The sequence below is a fragment of the Scyliorhinus torazame genome, chromosome 2 (genome assembly GCF_047496885.1).
Source record: "Scyliorhinus torazame isolate Kashiwa2021f chromosome 2, sScyTor2.1, whole genome shotgun sequence".
Taxonomy (NCBI): Eukaryota; Metazoa; Chordata; class Chondrichthyes; order Carcharhiniformes; family Scyliorhinidae; genus Scyliorhinus; species Scyliorhinus torazame.
The window spans coordinates 76,485,004-76,505,870 of NC_092708.1; the positions used below are offsets into that span (position 1 = coordinate 76,485,004).

Genomic DNA, 20,867 nt, shown 5'->3' on the forward strand with positions numbered 1-20,867 from the left:
TATTTGCATTTTGTACAACTGATTTTATAAGCTGGTTTTGAAAATGATTAGTATTTGTGCAGACAAGAACATCGCATTTACATCAGATTTAATATATTAATATCACATTTATATCAGTTGAAATCTACACATTCTCACAATCCTAAATACAGTAAATTTGGAAGATATGTGGTTATCAGTTATGATTCAATATAAGCAAAAATTTCTAAAGTATTGCCTTACCAAACATTGCAAAGATATCGACACACACAATTATTATAAAGTCATCCATTTATAACACAGATTTTTTTTTAAATACAACAGACCTGGTTTGATTTGCCTTTAGTCACAGCATGTTGACTGCCCTCTAAGGCTGCACTAACAACTCTCATGTATTTCCATGGAGATGAGTTAATTGATATTTTAATGCAGCGAGCTATCTCTATGCACTCACTACTTTAAGGTTTCATTATTTCTCACAAGCAGCATAATTAAAGAATATACATTGCAGCATGGTGGGTCACTGTATTTATTAACGCTGCTAATTTGCATGAAGCAGCACTTGCATCCTTACTAACAGACGAGGTTGCTAGGAAGGACCTGACTAATCACTAAGTGGCCTGCTTATTGCTGCTGTTTGATCATCGCTGTTCACAGTAAAATTCCCTCCCTCCTTTTTTCATTTGAAATGGTTTCTTCCAGCTGAGGGAGGGAAACTGAATTTGACATTTGATTTTCCTCCAGATGTGCTAATCAGTGGCAGCGAACACTGCAGAAGAGAGCAGAGAGCAGCGAGAGCTTACCTGTCAGACTCTGTCATTTACTGACATGACAGTAAGGTTTTAAATGCTTGCAGTTGAGCTTTGAGGTTTGCCCTTGGCCTTGTCTTTTTGTTCCCAAGTTCCTTGAGAATGTGAATTACAGCACACAGGTGTGTTGGCACCTTGTCACTCGGACTGCCTAGCGCCTGGTATTTTGACAGTTTAATTTTTATCCGCCTCTTCACATTTGCTGCTTCATTTTAGCACTGGCCCTGATTAAGGGTACTTGCAGCAGGTTGGCAGGCCAGGCAGTGGGAACTTCAGGGCTGCTGCTTTACTGTTATCTTCAGCTGCAGTTTCCAAGCTTTCAAGAAAGAGACCTGTCATGCATCAGCTGCCAAGTTAGGAGCCTAATACTGAACTGCGAGTGAGTAAGTGTACCCAAAATCTACAATGACAGCCATGAAGGAGCAGCCTAACATGGGGAGGGGAAGCCAACAGCAACAAGACCAGGTACTGGTCTCTTAAGACATGTTTTCTTTTTCTTTTTCCACATTCAGTTGTAGCAGAATAATTTTATATGTGATGGTCCATATAAGCTGATATTTTACAGTGAGTTTTTTTTATATATATGTCACAGCAGAATTCCTATCATCTTTTCTTGAATCATAGAAATGTGAACTCATCTTTCTTGAAAATGTGAGCAAACTAAAAGCTGGTTTATTAACAATATTACTGGTTCCATGCTATATTTTTATTTGGAGCTCAGAATAAACAGGTTTAACCGTTGAAGTTTCCTAACATTTTATTCAAAGCAGAACGTACTTGCTTAACTCTAAGCTTCAGCATTGTCTTCTTCCGTACCTTTTTTGAATTGCTTTGTGAGATGAAACTGGTTATTTACAATCCTGAGACTGTGCTTTCAGCAACTGTCAGCTGAGGCATAAACCTGCAGTAGACAGAGCTACAGTGTAAGAACCTTCCTTTATTTGCTTGCTTGTCAAGGTTACATTGGAGTCTGCCACACATTTGAAAAAGCTGCTGATATGAATAGGATGGAGTGATTTCCTGAATTAGAATCTAGTAATGTCATAACAATTAGTGATAGTAAATATACACTGTCAACTCTCTGGTCATTGTGTAACTAGTGAAACCGGAAGGAGGACAGAGTCTCACTGCTGTAGAAATGCTCTGTATTCAGTGTATGTTATGCTATAATTCATCTCTTGTCATTCAGTTTATCATGGGATTTACCACAATCTAGAAGTGGATTGGTTGAGATTACTGAATGCTTCACCAAAGCTATATGATTTCTAATGGCTGAGGATGGGGAAACTAACTTCTTCCATACAAATCTTTCTGATGTCAACATTGTCCTCCTATGGACTGAATTGCAATAAGATTGACATTTCACAGTAATTCGATGTTAACAAATACACAGCAATCGATTGAGGTGGCTATATTTAGAGAATTATTCTAGATCATAACTACATTCAGAACAATGTATTCATCATAAATCTGAATTAGGCTGGAGTTATTATGTCGAAATATGAGGCACCCTAAAGTGAGAATAAATATGTGGAGATAAGCAAGAATCTTTCACATCCAATTCAAAGACACCAGAACAACATGAAGTTCTAGTTTTCATGAGGTCAGCTCAAAATATTACTTCTGTCTGTTAATTGCATACAATCTATTTATAGGATGTTCCATGTTTGTAACATATTGTTCAAACAAAAAGTTAAAGTAGCAGTGCTGAAAGAAATGTAAGTTAATGCTCTACGGAGTGCATTTTGTTGCAACCTAAATGCAGACTTAGGCTGAAAGAAGGGTTAATACTTTCAAAGCGCATTCTGTTTCCAAGACTACTGAAATAGAAGCCATAGGATACACAATTTCCAGCATGCCCATTGTGTTAACTGGATATTAAGATAAAATCCAACATGTAGATCATGGAGAATAATAAGTGGATTTTCATTGTGTTTTTTTAATAACTTGCACTTTGCTGTGAATGACAAAACTCAACAAACATTTCACTTTTGCTGCCTATTTTCAAATGGACTCATGATTTTATTCCACATTATTTAACACACATACATGAGCACATCATAACATTATTTTAATATAAGTTGAATATTGGCAGGCTTTATTGAAATGGAGAATAGCGAATCATTCAAAGTGTTACTTAATATCTTAATATCCAGTTAACACAATGAGGAGTATTATCTGATTGTGGTGTATTCTGTACAGTGTTTTATTTAAAAGCCAAACACGTTACGGTTTTAGAGATTATGTCAACCAACATTAATTTATTTTATATTTTTGTCTATTTCAATATTCAGTACCATATCATCTGATAGAATTTGCATTCTTTGGATAGTAAATAGCGCCAAAATGAAATAATATTCGAGAGATGCCGATTATCTTTCACAGTAAAACTAAATCGCCAATGAGAAATTGAAAACTTTATTTCACGATCTTTGCAATGTTAATAAAAGATTAGAAATGCAGGTTTCTATAAATTTATTATTTACTACACAAGTCCACACAGGTGCGCCAAGCATCTGTGCTCTACCGATGAACTCTAGCCACTGTATAGGACTTGTATTTTGGGAGTAGGTCGAATCCATCGTAACATCAAGAAAGCTGTTATTTAGTTTCTTCCCATTCTTATTTTTAAAAAGTCCACTGTTCACACTAAATTAGTCCAAGTTCTTCCAGAATTTCATGGTGATTCAATGTTGACTTGTTAAGTTAATATTTCAATAATTAAGCTCAGTTTTTTAAATCTGATAATGTTTCTTGTTGCTTTCACTTCACAACAGTGGCCATTAACTTAGGTTTAGCTAGGTGGTGTTCTTCACTTGAGGTAGATCTAGTGAATGAAACTAATGCTGACAATAACACCATCTTTGCAATCTGTTAGACACATTAGAAGCTTAAATAATACTTATTCATGTCCCTAGTCTTAAAACACGTGCTACCTCTGTTCTGGGATTTTTATTTTATATTATCTTCAGGATTGATGGCACATTAATTAATAAATGAATGAATTATTAATTAAATGTTTATACATATGCATTTCAAAAACGAGGGAAGATCTGTTCTTCCCTCTCCATTTTGTAATAACCACAGTATTGATTCATGAAATGATCTTATTGATATCTGAAGAAATACAGTATTGCACAGAATAATATTCAGCGCTGTATGAGTTAAAATAATCCAATTATTTTACAATTCTGCGTTACTTACAGTGTTTGATTCACTGACTCTCTGGTAGTACACAGAGCTGCATTAATATTATTGCATTAAGAATTTGAAGTGAATCCTTTAATACCTAAAGAGCAGCTTAGTATTCTCAGTTATTTCCCACTATATCTCCAGCACCACTCTTCAGCGTTTCTGCACAAGTTCTGTAGGATGCCTGCACTGCAGTGCTAGCTATAAACTAGCAGAGGGTTGTACAGTATTGCACAGAGAGCTTAGGGAACTGAACTAGGCATTGTATCGAGGATATTGGTAGAAAGCCATGATATTGCAATGGTAAAATGATACACTACATCTGGGGATTTTAGGGAATAAAGGATTAGATGGTACAATCTCTGCACAATAATTAAATAGGTTATATGACATGATATTCAGGTATTTTAGGGAATAGAGGATTAGATGGTGCAATCTCTGAACAGTAATTAAATGGGTTATGTGACATGATATTCAGTTATTGAAACAAGCTCTGATGGAAAGAATGTTAAAATATTAATATCTGCAGCTCATGTTCTTTGAGGCCAAATCTTGCAAAATGATTTATTTTGGAGATGTTTAAAGCTACTCTGCCCCACAGTGGTCATTTTTTAATAATAGATTACACCAATACTTGTCCATTAGTGTTTATGTGACAAGCAATTCTAGAAAAATAATTTCCATTTCAATGATCGTTCTTTTGAAATGTTAGTGTCCAGCAGCTTTTGATTCAAACCATTTACTTTGTTTGGTTTTGCCCATTCTGCCAGGTGCAAAGGTACACATTACAGTATTAGATACGAACAACCTCCATCTCATGAATGCTGGCCTTCCTGTACAAATGATCAAAGCAGGCAAATCCTGCTTTGCTTTAAATGATTTCTTCAGAAGCCAGATTGCTGAAGATAAAAAGTAATATTTGTTCAGTCTTGAGACTGAGGCAAGTCTGGGGTTAACAATGAGCACAATAAGATGTTTTCATACAAGAGTACAAAACAACACATATTGTAGGATTATGTTATTTTGCATACAGAGTAAAATAGGCTGAGCTTTCATCTGAAATATGAATGTATGAACAATTATGGTGTGTCCTGCATAAAAGAAATGGCAGCAGAGAGCTCCAGTCTTTCCTTTCTTTTGCCACAAACACCAATATGCACATAAGAATGGATGTGAAGTTCATCCTGCCAAAGGCTAGATGCATTTTTATTAACTTCTTGTGTCCCTGTTGTCTGCCAATTAGAATTCAGACAAGAATGTAAGTGAGTCGTTTTTTTATATAAAAAAAACATTGTTAACGATGAAAATGGGGCACGGTAGCTTGTATGCAATAGCACATTCTACTGTGCAAAGTTCACCATTGGAATTATTCACCTCTGAGGTATCATTATTCATTAATTGATAGCTAAATCAAATGCCATTATTTTAGATGGCATAGAATAAAGTTTTCCAGTTCACTCAGATCTCATCACTGGGATGTTAATCGGCATATGATTTATACGAACAGTAAAGGCTGCATAGCTTGATGCTGTTTTATTGTTCTTGTCATGTTGCTTACTGGAGCAATTCATTTTAAATCTTAAAACCCTCACTCCTGGAGAAATAGGAAAGAGATTGCCAGAGGTATGACTGTGCTGAGCATTTGTATTTCTAATGTACTATCACATGCCATGAGATTACTGAAACAGTAGGGATTTAAAACAGATTTCATTGGATTTTGTCAAGGTTAAGATGTAAAGATGCCTTGGTACTTTCTCTAGTTCTGCCTTATTGTAATTAGTGTAATAAAGTCGTGACCTAATCAAGTAGCACTTTTTAATCTCCCATCTTGTTATTACTTTCAGCCCATTGTGTTTTCAATTTAAATAATCTTCCAAGGCCCAGCCAATTTACTGTACTATGATGACCAAGCAATGCTTTGCCCCATTTATTTGACTATCCAAGCAGGTTGAAGTATAAACATACAGTTATTTATAGATCAAGATATTGTTCAATTACTTTCTACAGTCCTTTTGTTATTACATCTAATCTGTCAACCCAAATTGATGAAGTTAGCAAGGCTGTAATTTTTTAATGCATATTGAAAATTATATAGGAGAAATGGGACTAAAATGAAATAATAAGGATATTAAAGAATCTAGAAGCAACCTGTATTGTAAGAAGGGAAGTTAAGGAAGTGAGAAATATAGTTCAGCAGAACTAATTTATCTACATGATCTGATTGAGAGAGCATTTTCTTTGTGATGCTGCATGACCATTTGGGACCCACAAATATCTTGCAAATCAGCGATGCTACATATTTTCATCTGAGGCCTAGGCCTGCAGTGGCTGCAGGATCATCAGGGATTTGTGGCACTCCTGCATTTAAGCAGAGATGCACCAAATTCCATTATCCTTGAATCCCCCCTCGAAATCTTCTTGTGTCTTAATTTGGAGATAATCCATTACAACTGTTTCAGTCTGTCGTAAGGCATTGTCACATGTGAATACGATTGCATATTAATGAGTGCCTACTCAAGCCACCTTAACTGTTATTCAATGGGAATCCCTTGTGTCTCAGTGATTTTTCTTGGGGACATCACTCTGTCAAATTTGATCTTGCACAGTTAGTAATTGCAACTTCTGAAGTTCAGAGCCATGCTGCGTGCTCTTGCATCATTTTCTAATGAAGAGAATACCTTGTTTTTCAGCTACCTCATTTTGTACATATGATGCAAGATGACAATTTACAGAAATACAATTCATGGAAAGACTTTGGCCGGGATTCTCCGAGCCTCCACACCGATATTGCGCTCGGCACGGGGGCGGAGAATGGGGTCTGAGACCCGCGATCGGCTCCGAGGGTGGGACGCGATTCTCCGGCAACCGGAGAATCGGTGCCAGTCGCGCGTGCGTGGTCGATGCAGCGCCGGTCGGGGGCCTTAGAAAGAGGCCCCCACGGCGATTCTCCGCAGCCGATCCGGCAACGTGGTTCCCGTATGGTTTCACCCAGCCACGGTGCCGTCCTGGTGGGGGGGGCGGGGGATCAGACTCCGGGTGGGGCCTCCACGCCAGCCAAGCACGTGATCGGGGGCTACCGATCGACGGACGCGCGTGATTGGGGGGGGGGTCTCACCTTCTTCTGCATCGGCCAGCTGTGTGGCTCCGCCCTGTTGCACGGGGGCCGGCATGAACACGGCTGCCGCGCAGGGTCCGTGGACTCACGGCCGGAAGAGCAGGGTCCCGTATCGGGAGCAGAAGCTGCGCGGCGCACGCCAGGGCCCTGCTATCCTCCTGAAGTCGGAGAATCACTCCAGACTTTTTAAAAAAGGTCAGGAGTGATTCACGCCGGTTTTCCGGCGGGTATGGGGACATAGCCCCATTTTCGGAGAATCCCGGCCATTATATTTTTTTATTTTGCCAATGCAACAAATTTTGAACAGACTGGGCCCAACCTGGCTTCAAGACACAGTCTCATCCAAATTGTATTCCATACGAAGAACAATATAACAATATAACTTCAACCTGATCTGAAATTGCGTTTACCATTGGATTTCCAGGCAACAATATACTGTTACTGATGGGAGGGAGACAGGCGCTTACTTTGTCTTCAAGAACAAAAACAGCAAATACCAGACAATCTCAGCAGATCTGACAGCATCCATGTAAAGAGAAGGGAGCTAATGTTTCGAGTCTGGATGACTCTTTGTCAAAGCTCATTGGCAAGGCCGGTGAATCCTGGGCCCCGGGTGAATTGGGCGAGCACAGATTTAAATGAGCTGAATGATCATTTAAATATGCATGCTTGGATCCTGCCCAGCAAGCGCGAGATCCAGATTGCAACATGCCACGAGATTCCATTGAATCTCATGAGACGTTTCGAGCATCGCGAATTCTGATCCAGGCCTCACAAATTCAACCCTGACACAAAGGGGCAGCACGGTGGCACAGCAATTAGCGTTACCGCCTCACAGTGCCAGGGATCAGGGTTCAATTAGGCCTTAGGGTCACTGACTGTGTGGAGTTTGCACAGTATGTGTGAAGTTTGCACATTCTCCCCATGTAAGTGTGGGTTTCCTCCGGTTTCCTCCCACAGTCCAAAGATGTGCAGGTTAGGTGGATTGGCTGTGCTAAATTGCTCCTTAGTGTCCAAGAAGATGAGTAATTAGATTAAGGGGTTAATGGGAAAGAACGGGGGAGTGAGCTTGGGTGAAGTATTCTTTCAGGGGGCTGTTGCAGACTCGGTGGGCCGAATAGCCTCCTCCTGCACTGTTGGGATTCTATGATTCTAAATCGGGTGCAATGGGGCCATTGAATCATCCCAATATGAGTTAACAATCAAAATTTACAACATGAACAACTAATAAAAACAACAGTCAATAAGTTAGATGTTTCGGAGGATTCGATTTCAGTGTGTTTGGTTGACGAATCTCAGGCGTCTGCTTTTTCATGTTGACTGCAGCCTCTGGTGTTTCTGGTTTATTTGGAATGCCATTCATCGTTGAGTCAACCGGGGTCAACATCATGTTTGCAGGTTGACTTGATGTTGAAGTGTCCTCCGTTGTCTCCCACAGTTGTTTCTGGTATTGTCAGGTTCTCAGGAATGTCTACGTCGTCTTTTGCCGCAGTTTGTTGCAAACTCTTGGTAGACTCTGTCTCTGGCAAACTATGATGTGGAGATGCCAGCGTTGGACTGGGGTGAGCACAGTAAGAAGTCTTACAGCACCAAGTTAAAGTCCAACAGGTTTCATAGATTATCATAGAATTTACAGTGCAGAAGGAGGCCATTCGGCCCATCGAGTCTGCACCGGCTCTTGGAAAGAGCACCCTACCCAAGGTCAACACCTCCACCCTATCCCCATAACCCAGTAACCCCCCCCCCCCAACACTAAGGGCAATTTTGGACACTAAGGGCAATTTATCATGGCCAATCCACCTAACCTGCACATCTTTGGACTGTGGGAGGAAACCTGTGGGAGGGTTTGTTTCGAATCACTAGCTTTCGGAGCACAGCTCCTTCCTCAGGTGAATGAAGAGGTGGGTTACAGAAACATATACAGAGACAAAGTCAATGATGCAAGACGATACTTTGAATGTGAGTCTTTGCAGGTAATTAAGCCTTTACAGGTCTAGACGGAGCAACTAGAGAAAGGGATAATCACGGGTTAAAGAGGTGTGAATAAGCCAGGACAGTTGGTAGGATTTCGCAAGCCCAGGCCAGATGGTGGGGGCTTGCGGTAAAGCGAAGTGCTGAGGTGACCGTCCTTGATGGAGATGAGTGTGTCCAAGAATGCAACCGATTCTGGGGAGTAGTCCATGGTGTGTCTGATGGTGGGATGGAACTTATTGATGTCATCATGTAGTCGTTTCAGTGATTCTTCACTGTGGGTCCAAAGGAAAAAAATGTCATTGATGTATCTGGTGTATAACGTCGGTTGAAGGTCCTGTGCAGTGAGGAGGTCTTGTTCAAACTTGTGCATGAAGATGTTGGCATATTGAGGTACGAATATCAAGGATGGTCACCTGAACAGTTCGCTTTACCGCAAGACCACGGATAACCTCATGATGCTCCACTTCTCCAGCTTCCAGCCTAAACACATTAAAGAAGCCATCCCCTATGGACAAGCCCTCCACATACACAGGGTCTGTTCAGACGAGGAGGAGCGTAACAGACATCTACAGATGCTGAAAGATGCCCATGTACGAACCAGGCATGGCGTTTGACTCATCGACCGACAGTTCCAACGCGCCACAGCAAAACACCACACCGGCCTCCTCAGAAGACAAACACAGGACACAACCGACAGAGTACCCTTCATCGTCCAGTACTTCCCCGGAGCAGAGAAACTACGACATCTTCTTCGCAGCCTTCAACATGTCATCGATGAAGACGAACATCTTGCCAAGGTCATCCCCACATCCCCACTACTTGCCTTCAAACAACAGCGTAGCCTCAAACACACCATTGTTTGCAGCAAACTACCCAGCCTTCAGAACAGCGACCACGACACCACACAGGCCTGCCATGGCAATCTCTGCAAGACGTGCCAGCTCATCGACATGGGTACCACCATTACATGTGAGAGCACCACCCACCAGGTACGTGGTACATACTTATGCGACTTGACCAATGTTGTCTACTTCATACGCTGCAGGGAAGGATATCCCGAAGCGTGGTACATTGGCGAGACCATGCAGACGCTGCGACAACGGATGAATGGACATCGCGCGACAATCACCAGGCAGGAATGTTCCCTTCCAGTCGGGGAACACTTCAGCAGTCAAAGGCCTTCAGCCTCCGATCTTCAGGTAAGTGTTCTCCAAGGCAGCCTTCAGGACGCGCGACAACGTAGAATTGCCGTGCAGAAACTTATAGCCAAATTCCGCACACATGAGTACGGCCCCAACCGCGACCTTGGATTCATGTTGCATTGCATTCACCCCCCACCATCTGGCCTAGGCTTGCAAAATCCTACCAACTGTCCTGGCTTGAGACAGTTCACACCTTTTAACCTGTGATTGTCCCTCTCTCGAGTTGTTCCGTCTAGACCCGTAAAGACTTAATTACCTGCAAAGCCTCGCATTCAAAGTATCGTCTTGCATCATTGACTTTGTCTATATATATGTATCTGGAGCCCACCTCTTCATTCACCTGAAGAAGGAGCTGTGCTCCAAAATCTAGTGATTCGAAACAAACCTATTGGACTTTAACCTGGTCTGGCAAACTAGTTCTAGTTGCTAAAAGTTGATCAGTGTGTCTTCTCTACGCTACATCAGATTGGGTAGAGGATTAGAGGATCGGTCCGGTCCAGTCTATGCTACGATGATGGCAGGCATCCACATCTCACTGCTGGTATAGTTCCTTGCTAATACTTCCTGACCCTTCTGAAAAACATGGGGCAGGATTCTCCATTAGCCGACGCTAAAATCGGGGAAGGCGATTGGGCGAAAAATCGGGGAAGGCGGTTGGACGGAGAATCGGTTCCGACACTGAAATCGCGGCAGGTGACGATTTGACGGCAATCATAATGTTCCAGCACCTCGACAGCGGCGTCGCATTCCGGAACACACATACAGTAGATACCGTTTACATATAATTAGCGGGCCCGACCCGGTTCCTCCAGGCCTCTACAATTCTTTGCCTTTGATGGGCGAGTTCCTGATGGCGTGGTTCACTTGTGCCTTAAAAAAATTGTGAAACTGGCGCGGCGGTTGCTGAGGGAGCAAGAGGCGGTACGGAAAGTGTCCAACACAGTCATAGTTTGCTGACAGTTATGCCGCTGGCCGGGGGAGCTTCTGCCAGTATGGGGGAAGTAGTAGGGGGTGGCCAGGAGGTGGGCTGTGGGGTCGGGGTGGATGGGCATGGAAAACCTTTGCCGCAGCTGGCATGGCAACCATGCATCTGCACACATCGCTAACAGCCCACTTTGAACCTAGTGCCATGGGTGTCACATAGGTGTCCTACCAGGACATCCCCCTGGGTACCCCCCAGCCCCAGCCATTGTTTTAGCTGGGATAAGTGTGTGTGGGGAGTGTATTGTGTATGTGCGGCTACAGCTTGTCAGCCTCCAGAGTGTTAATGGACTGGGCGAACCCCGCACCGTTTTTCATTGGAATCGATTGTAGCCCCTCAACGGTAGTGGAATCGGTCCAGGTCCTGCACCGGTTTTTCTGTTGTAAAAGTCCACGGATTCTGCGTTGTCATCAACGCTTAGTCTCAGAAACGGAAAATCCTGCCCATGGTGTTTTAACACTGTTCTCACATTGCAAAACCTGACTTTGCTATTTCCTGTCAACAATTTACTCTTCTCTTCAGCAAATCAAATGCTGTGTGCAACAGATGTTTTACCATGAGTAATACTGGAGAACTTTGGGTGTCGAATGTGTTGTATTCCTGTATGTCATCAGAAATTGGCTGAGTCATTTGACAATTATCCTGGTTCAAGAGTAACCTTCAACGAATGCTTCATTGGAGAGTTTAAACTAATATGGCAGGGAGATGGGAACAGATGCATGAAGTCGGAGGGAAGTAAGCTAGAGACAGAAACAAAAGGCAGTCAAGGGAGAAATGGAAGCCATGATGTGGAGATGCCAGCATTGGACTGGGGTGAGCGCAGTAAGAAGTTGTTAAGACTTCTTACGGAAAGATGGAAGGCAGAGAAACCTTTTAATTCTAAGGGGGCAATAAATGTCAAAAAAACAAGCCTGAACGCGAGGAGCATTTGGTTGATGAATTAACTTTGCTGACAATCATTAACGGATATGATGTAATTGGGATCACAGAGACCTGGCTCCAGGGTGACCAAGGATGGGAACTCAACATCCAGGGGTATTCAATATTCAGGAAAGGAAAGGGGGGGTGGGGTAACTTTGCGAGTTAAAGAGCAGATTAACGCAATAGTAAGGAAGGACATTAGCCTGGATGATGTGGAATTTGTATGGGTGGAGCTGTGAAACAGCAAAGGGCAAAATATGTGAATGGGAGTTATGTACAGACGACCAAACAATAATTGTGAGGTTGGGGATGGCATTAAACAGGAAATTAGAGATGCAATAAGGGTACAGCAGTTATTATGATCCACCAATCAAAGTGGTGGTAGGACTTCCTGGAATGCAAAAGGGATGGTTTTCTCGACCAATACTTTTATTTTATTTTCTTAAATTTAGAGTACCAAATTCTTTTTTTCCAATGAAGGGGCAATTTAGCATGGCCAATCCACCTATCTTGCACATCTTTGGGTTGTGTGGGTGATGTCATGATCTGCAGAAATGCAGATAATGATATACAGACAGGCACAGACAGGCAGCTAACGAACACAGAGAACAGGACATGACCAATGAGCAGGCAGGACACTCAGGGGTGGTATCTCACTATAAAAGACACAAGGCACTCATACTCCATCTCTTTCCACTGATGAACATCCACAGAGTGAGAGCTAGTCTGGTTCAGCCAGACAGATTAACCACACTTAGGTCAGCAGAGAGTCAAACTCATAGAGAACTGTGCTAACTGTGCTACTGGTTCAATAAATCAGATTGAACTAACTTCAAGGTCTGGAGTATCTTTTGGTTAAAGCTGCATCCAGTTGCAGTCTGTGTTATCCCTGAGTCCATAACACGACATGCTACCAGGAGACTGCTTAATCTAGGTGGTTTACCTCAGTCCGTTCCGTGACGACCAGCGAATGTATCCCAGCACCATGGAGAAGATTCAGGCTCCTCACCAGCTCAGGACCTCCGGCAATCTCAGTGCCAACTGGCGGACATTCAAGCAAAAGTTTCTGCTGCACATCGAAGCTTCAGACCTCATGGGGGCGTCTGATGCACGGAAGATCGCGCTTCTCCTCTCAACAGCGGGTGATCAAGCCATCGAACTCTTCAACGCTTTTCACTTCACCGAAGGCCAGGACAAGACAAAGTTTCAGACCATCCTGGACAAGTTTGACAGTCACTGTGAAGTGGACACCAATGAAGTCTTCGAGCGCTACATATTCAAACAGCATCTACAAGGTCAAGATGAATCTTTCAACTCCTTCTTAACTAACCTCTGCCTGCTAGCACTTTGGTGATATTGCTGATTCCAGGATCAGAGACGTGATGAGCACGCTGCCATATCGATACAAGATCCTGCTATGACCTGATGCCAAGCCAGTGGTCCATGCATCATGCTGGGTCCCGGCTCCGCTGAGGGAGCACCAGAAGGCACAGCTCAAGGATCTTCAGCAACAGGGTATCATTTCCAAGGTAACCGAACCGACTGACTGGGTCAGCTCGATGGTATGTGTTAGAAAATCTTCGTGCCCATTACGGGGGAACCACCGGTTCGCCCCAGGAAGAACAGGTGGAGGGTTTTCGGGGTGGCACAGGGCAGGGATACGAAAGTTGGGGGACTTTTTGTGGACGGGAAGTTCGCGAGCTTGGGTGAGCTGGAGGAGAAGTACGGGCTCCCCCCCGGGGAACACCTTCAGGTACTTACAGGTAAGGGCGTTTGCCAGACGGCAGGTGGTGGAATTCCCACGGCTACTGCCACACACAGTACAGGACAGGGTGCTCTTGGGGGGGTGGGTGGGAGTGGGGAAGATCTCGGAAACTTACCAGGTGATGCAGGAGGAGGAGGAGGCCTCGGTTGTGGAGTTGAAAGGTAAGTGGGAGGAGGAGTTGGGAGAGGAGATCGAAGAGGGGACGCGGGCAGATGCCCTAAGGAGGGTGAACTCTTCCTCTTCGTGTGCGAGACTCAGCCTCATACAGTTTAAGGTGCTGCACAGGGCACACATGACCGGGACAAGGATGAGCACGTTCTTTGGGGGTGAGGACAGGTGTGTTAGGTGCTCAGGGAGCCCAGCAAATCACACCCTCTGTTCTGGGCATGCCCAGCGCTGGAGGAATTTTGGAAGGGCGTAGCGAGGACAGTGTCGAGGGTGGTAGGATCCTGGGTCAAACCGGGCTGGCGGCTCGCAATATTTGGGGTGGCAGAGGAGCCGTGAGTGCAGGAGGCGAAAGAGGCCGGAATTCTGGCCTTTGCGTCCCTGGTAGCCCGGCGAAGGATTCTCCTTCAGTGGAAAGATACGAGGCCCCCAAGCATGGAATCCTGGATCAGCAATATGGCAGGGTTCATTAAATTGGAGAGGGTGAAATTCGCCTTGAGAGGGTCGGTACAAGGGTTCTTTAGATGGTGGCAACCGTTCTTAGACTTACTGGCAGAACGATAGACATTGGTCAATGGCAGCAGCAGCTCAGGTGGGGGGGGGGGATTACTTTATTTTTGTTTATGTTATTTACACTGGAAGGGTCTGAGGGGGTGTATACACCTGTTGTCTTAAGTCAGGGTGTTAATGTTAATTTATTATTTAGGTACAGGGGGGGGGAGGGGTTTGGGGGGTTGCTCTTTTAGATTGTGTTTTGTACTTAACCCTGTTGGGTTCTTTTTTCTTTCTCATTTTGTTATTGATATTTTATGAAAACCTTTAATAAAAATTATTTTTTTTAAAAAAATCTTCGGGAGACCTGCGCATCTGCATTGATCCCAAGGATCTCAATAAGAATGTCTAATGCGTGAACACTACCCCATCCCGAAGTGGGAGGACCTCACCAGTGAGATGGCACACGCACGTTTTTTCACCAAGTTAGATGCATCACATGGATTTTGGCAAATCCAGCTGGATGAGTCCAGCAGAGGCTCTGCACCTTCAACACACCATTTGGCAGGTACTGCTATAATCGCATGCCGTTTGGCATTGTCTCGGCATCGGAGATCTTCCATCGCATCATGGAGCAGATGATGGAGGGCATTGAAGGGGTTTGTGTGTACGTGGATGATATCATCATATGGTCCACGCCCCCTGAGGAGCATGTTTCCCATCTCCAGCAGGTATTCCGCCGTGTCCATGCCAATGGACTGAAGCTGAACAGGTCCAAATGTTGCTTTGGCATGTCGACACTCAAGTTCCTAGGTGACCAGATCTCTCAGCAGGGTGTGCGCCCGGACACAGACAAGGTCAATGCCATCGAAGCCATGAACGTCTAAGATGAGGAAGAACGTTTTCTCCCAGAGTTGTGAACTTGTGGAATTCTCCACCACAGAAAGATGTTGTGGCCAGTTCGTTGGAAATATTCTAGAGGGAGCTGGATGTGACCCTTGCGGCTAAAGGGATCAAAGGGTATGGAGAGAAAGCGGGTTAGGCTACTGAATTTGCCTGATCAGTCCTGATCATATTGAATGGTGGTGCAGGCTCGAAGGGCTGAATGGCCTACACCTATTTTCTACGTTTCTATTATCTGAACAAAGCTTTCTGCCAGCCCATTTGTGGCAGGATGATGAGGAGTGGATCGGATATGTTGGGTTGCATTCTCTTTTGGATAATTTGTGAATTTTTGTGTGGTTCATTTCTGCTTTGTTCAAGGACTTTGATGCAAATACTGTTGGCTTCTCGTCACCATTTGGGCATTATGTGAGAAACCCATCCCACAGGATGACTCGTCGCAGGCCAGTTGCAAGGGTAATTTTGGATCAAATTGTGTCAAAACTACTGACTTTAGTCGTGTCTCTGTAGTTTGTACGAGTACCTTCTCACACTGATCCACCCATTTCCATTTTCTGTTTTGACCCAATAAGTCCTGTAAAGGCTTGAGAATAGTTGGCAGATATGAGACAAACCTTCCATAATAAGCCCCAAAATGATCAAAGTTGATTTATGTTTTGAGGGGCAGGTGCCTCATTTATGGCTTTTAATTTTGAAGTTAACTTGTGCAGTATCTTTGCATCTATTATGTGCCCCAGGTATTCGAAAGAAGATTTGAACAATTCACATTTACCTTCCATACTTGTCGTCTGTAATTTCCGAGTCTCTGGAGTGTAGCATTTAAATTTTGAAGGTGCTCTTTTTAACCCTTCCCAGTAACTAAAATATCATCTCAGTAGCACTGGACTCCTTCTAGTTCATTTTGAATTTGATCCATGGCACGTTGAAGTAACGCAGGTGCAGACATGATGCCAAATGGAAGTCTTTGATATCTGAATAGCTTTTCGTGCATCACGAGTGTCAAATGCTGTTGTGAATCTGGTTCCACATTTATCTGGAGATATGCCTGACAGAACAACTTTACTGAAATGCTCGCCTCCAGCAACCCAGCAAATAAATCATCAATTAAAGACCGAGGTTGCTGCTTTTCACGCAGTACCAGATCGATAGTGATTTTAATATTGCTATATGCATACCGAACTATCTTTCTTCATCACAGGTACTATCGGTGTGGCCCAATCACTTACATTAGCGGGTTTGAGGATCCGTGTCTTGACCAGCACTCTAATTCTGCCTTTACTTTAGGCCTGATGGCATCTACCTAGCCTTTAAGCATCTTGCTTGGCTTTCACCCTTAATCTTTAGCTTGACTGCGATCTCTTTCATGTTTCTCAGCTCTCCCTTAAAGACAATGGCAAGTTTCTTTAAAATCTTGGGTGGACCTGCTTCGGACTTTGACATGAGTTTCACACCGACCCAGTAAGTTTTTAGTATTATCTTTGAGGGTGTCGCAAGGGGCTGGGGATTGTGCTAGAGACTGGTTCAGTTTTGCAGGTGATAGTCGGAAATCACCAGCAGAGATAGGCTTCGAGGAGCAGACTGTTGTTCTACCTGGAGGTCTGCTTCTTGGTGGTTCACTAGTTTGATGTTAAACAGCAGAGTGCTGGTGAGGCTGAAGGTGTAATGTTTGAACTATCTAAAAAGGCCAGAGGCTTGGGTCATGTGATATGTCATAATAGTGCTTTACTGCAGCTTAACAATCAATTTATGTGCTTCTGGCCAGAAGTTCATGTTTCTCCTTAGGAGAGAGACAAGATGGGCATTCACTTCTCATCCAGTATAATGCTCTTCGATCTTTCTTTTGTGATAGTTCCAGTTAGGAATCCATGTTGTCTGCACTTCCTCTGCTTTCATTGAATCCAAGGGGCCTGTACTATGAGGTGTGAAATTCCACAGGCTGAGTGAGGAATTTATTTTTGTTTGTAGCTCCTGGTGGGAGCTCTCAGTACAAAGGTCGAGCGCTGTGGTCATGTGACTTGTAGCAGCCATATCTTTTGGTCCATTCAGTAGAAAATCCATTTTGAAAATTGGCAAAAATAATAAATTTTGAATGTGCAGTGTTAAATCTCTTTTCATGCCACATGTATCCAACAATGCATCCAGCACTGAACCTTTTGAATGTCATGAGACAACATCTGCCATTATGTGCAGTCACCTATCAGTACAAAGTAGCCCTTGGAGCAGCAAAGCGCTGTACACGTGAAGATTATAGCCTGCAGTATAACTCTGATCTTGGAAGCTGGAATTTATATTCATTGCTGCCAGCCTCATATCAATAGTGCAGCATAATTGCAACCGTGACTCTCCTATAGATGAAGTTTAATTAACTTTAGATGTCTTTGCACAGCAAAAGCAGACTTAACTTTACCTGAGGTGCTTCGGTGCAGAAAAAGAACATTTAATATGTCATGGGACCCAGCAGGATAATTGCTGTGGTTGAATATGCAGAAAGGACTAGGATTTTGCTTGACGATTTGGAATATTATGGCCAGATAACTATTTATAATAATTTGATCGTAAATGAGGATCATTGTCCAAAAGACCTTGGGCGGGATTCTCCCCTACCTGGCGGGGCGGGGGGTCCCGGCGTGATGGAGTGGTGGGAACCACTCCGGCGTCGGGCCGCCCCAAAGGTGCGGAAGTCTCTGCACCTTTAGGGGCCAAACCCTCACCTTGAGGGGCTAGGCCCGGGCCGGAGTGGTTTCCGCTCCACCGGTTGGCGGGAAAGGCCTTTGGCGCCACGCCAGCCGGGGCCGAAAGGTTTTCGCCAGGCGGCGCGGGTCCGCGCTTGCGCGGGTGCGTCAGCGGCTGCTGACATCATCCCCGCGCATGTGCAGGGGAGGGGGTCTCTTCCCGTCTCTGCCATAGTGAAGACCATGGCGAAGGCGGAAGAAAAAGAGTGCCCCCATGGCACAGGCCCGCCCGTGGATCGGTGGGCCCAGATCGCGAGCCAGGCCACAGTGGGGGCACCCCCCGGGGTCAGATCGCCCCGCGCCCCCCCCCCCCCAGGACCCCGGAGCCCGCCCGCGCCGCCTTGTCCCGCCGTTCAAAAGGTGGTTAAACCCACACTGGCGGGACAGGCATTCCAAATGTGGCCTAACTATCGTTCTATATAACTGTAACATTATTTTTGAGCTTTTATACTCAATACTCTGTCCTATGAAGGCAAGCATGCCATATGCTTTCTTTACCACCATTTCCACCTTCGTATCATCCGCAAACTTGCTAATCAGACCCGCTATGTTTTCTTCCAGGACATTTATATATATTACAAAGAGCAGAGGTCCCAGCACTGATCCCTGCGGAACACCACTAGTTACAGACCTCCATTCAGAAAAACACTCTTCCACTGCTACCCTCTGTCTTCTATGGCCAAGCCAGTTCTGAATCCATCCAGCTAGTTCACCCCTGACCCCATGTAACTTCACTTGTGTCCTTCAATGCACATTCAATGCCATTTTGTCAGTTTCTTAAAGTTTCCCCATCTGATGAGTTTGGGTGCTTGCTGTTCCTTTAGTTCAGAGTTGCCTTAAAACATTTTGACAAATGTGTCTTTACATAGTTTCTTCCAAATATATTTTTGATGATGAATTTTTACACTCCTCAAGCTGAAAGTTATCACTGAAGCAAAACTGAAATATTTTCTCTTTTGTGATTCAATGTCTATGCAAACACCTAGATCATGTGTAGCCATAAGCACTGGGAGCAACTTTCAATTGTGGTGATGTTGGATCACCTGCTTGTTTTACCTTTCCTTTAAAATTGGTGGAAATCAGTATCTGATGGATGAGTGATCTAATACACCAGTCTTAAGACCCCCCTAATGCTCTGAGTGCCTTAACTAATTCCATTTCTCAAAGGCACCTCTGTCCCTTTTTTAGAAAGACCACCAATTTTGTGCGTACATTTTTTGCAACGATGTGCAATAACGGAGTCGAAGGGTGTTGGGGAGACCGAAAGTAGAATTGAGGTGGCAATCAGATCAGCCATAATCTTATCAAATGGCAGAGCAGGCTCGAGGGGACAAATGTCCTACTCCTGCTCCTAATTCGTATGTTTGTATTTTGAATATACATAACCACTGTGCTGCAGACTTCTCTACTCACTGGACATTTGGGTAGATTTTGCTGTGGACCAGTTTTCAGGCTCCGCCACATGGTTACACGTCCAGCGTACGTCCAAACTGGGTGGCCAGAGGATTGATGGAAAAAGTTTCCTGAGCCTCATAAACATACAAGACACGAGCCATGATTGCTGAGCGCACCTCTGCAAGTGGCTTGCTCAAGCAAACAGATTAGTATCAGGCTGTTTAATTTGCTGCCGGTGGCTCGGAGGTAACTCCCCGGATGGGAGTGCTGAAGAGTGAGGTGGGGTGTGGGGAAGTGGCACGATCACAATTTTTGTCACTCCTTCACTTCTTTGTAAAAATCAGTTATCTTGCATTGGGAGCCATCAAAGAATCCTGAGCGAAGAATAAACTTTCTGAAGGATCCAGCTACAGGTGTTGGACATCTAAGTTACAAAACTTAAACATTGAATGTGCGGAGCACCTGTTTCAACCACTCCATAAAAGTTTCGCTCCAGTCTGGGAAGTTTGGTGATGGTGAGGGCTGTCGGTAATTCCACGTACTTTTAAGGTAATGGAAATGTCTGTCAAGCATCTACATTTATATCAATAACACTTACCTTGTCATGTGCCACTACTGATGGGCCTTTTAAAACACACTCTTCGATTCATTTCCTGATAATGTTTTCCATTCCTGCTGGTGAGGTAAAACAGAAAAACAAAAACTCAATGTTTGGATGTTAAGTAGATGCAAAAATCTGTTATATTTAGAAAAAAAAGAGTTGCTATGGTAATCTAGCAGGAAATATTTGTATAGAATCGCTCGAGGCAATAATGGAAATCAGTGCAATAAATATCAGTCTTGTATTTTCATATCTGAAAAGTTTTATTTAGGTACAAGTGGAGAGCTCTGTATATATCTTTTCATTGCTTATCAATGTTAAAAGTACATTACTATATGTCTTTTGTTAAAAAAGTTTTTAATTAGTTAATAAAGATAACTGTTCTACATCAGTGTTCGAAAACATCTTGCATCTGACACTCATTTCCTGTCAATAAAGTCTTACCTCCTGTAACCCTTTCCATGGTAACATTTAGAATGGAACACAAATATTTGCAATATTATTCTTGCATCTGAAATTCCTTCAGAATTGTTCCCACTCAACCATTGTAAACTTAGTAAGGCAAAACCTATTGATGCCACTTTACAATGAGTGAACATAACAGAGGAACTCTGAAGAAAACAAAGCCATTCGGCCACTC

The 20,867-nt window shown here is 43.7% G+C and overlaps 1 protein-coding gene across 1 annotated transcript in view; it reads left to right on the plus strand.

The window, feature by feature from the left end:
* Positions 1-703: 703 nt before the first annotated feature.
* The window catches only part of LOC140388578 (inactive dipeptidyl peptidase 10-like), a 1,987,526-nt gene continuing 1,967,362 nt past the window's right edge, over positions 704-20,867 (plus strand). Inside the window, exon 1 of the mRNA XM_072473003.1 lies at positions 704-1,253. Coding sequence (XP_072329104.1) covers positions 1,194-1,253 — 60 coding nt within the window. The 5' untranslated portion in view covers positions 704-1,193. The remainder of the gene's footprint in view (positions 1,254-20,867) is intronic.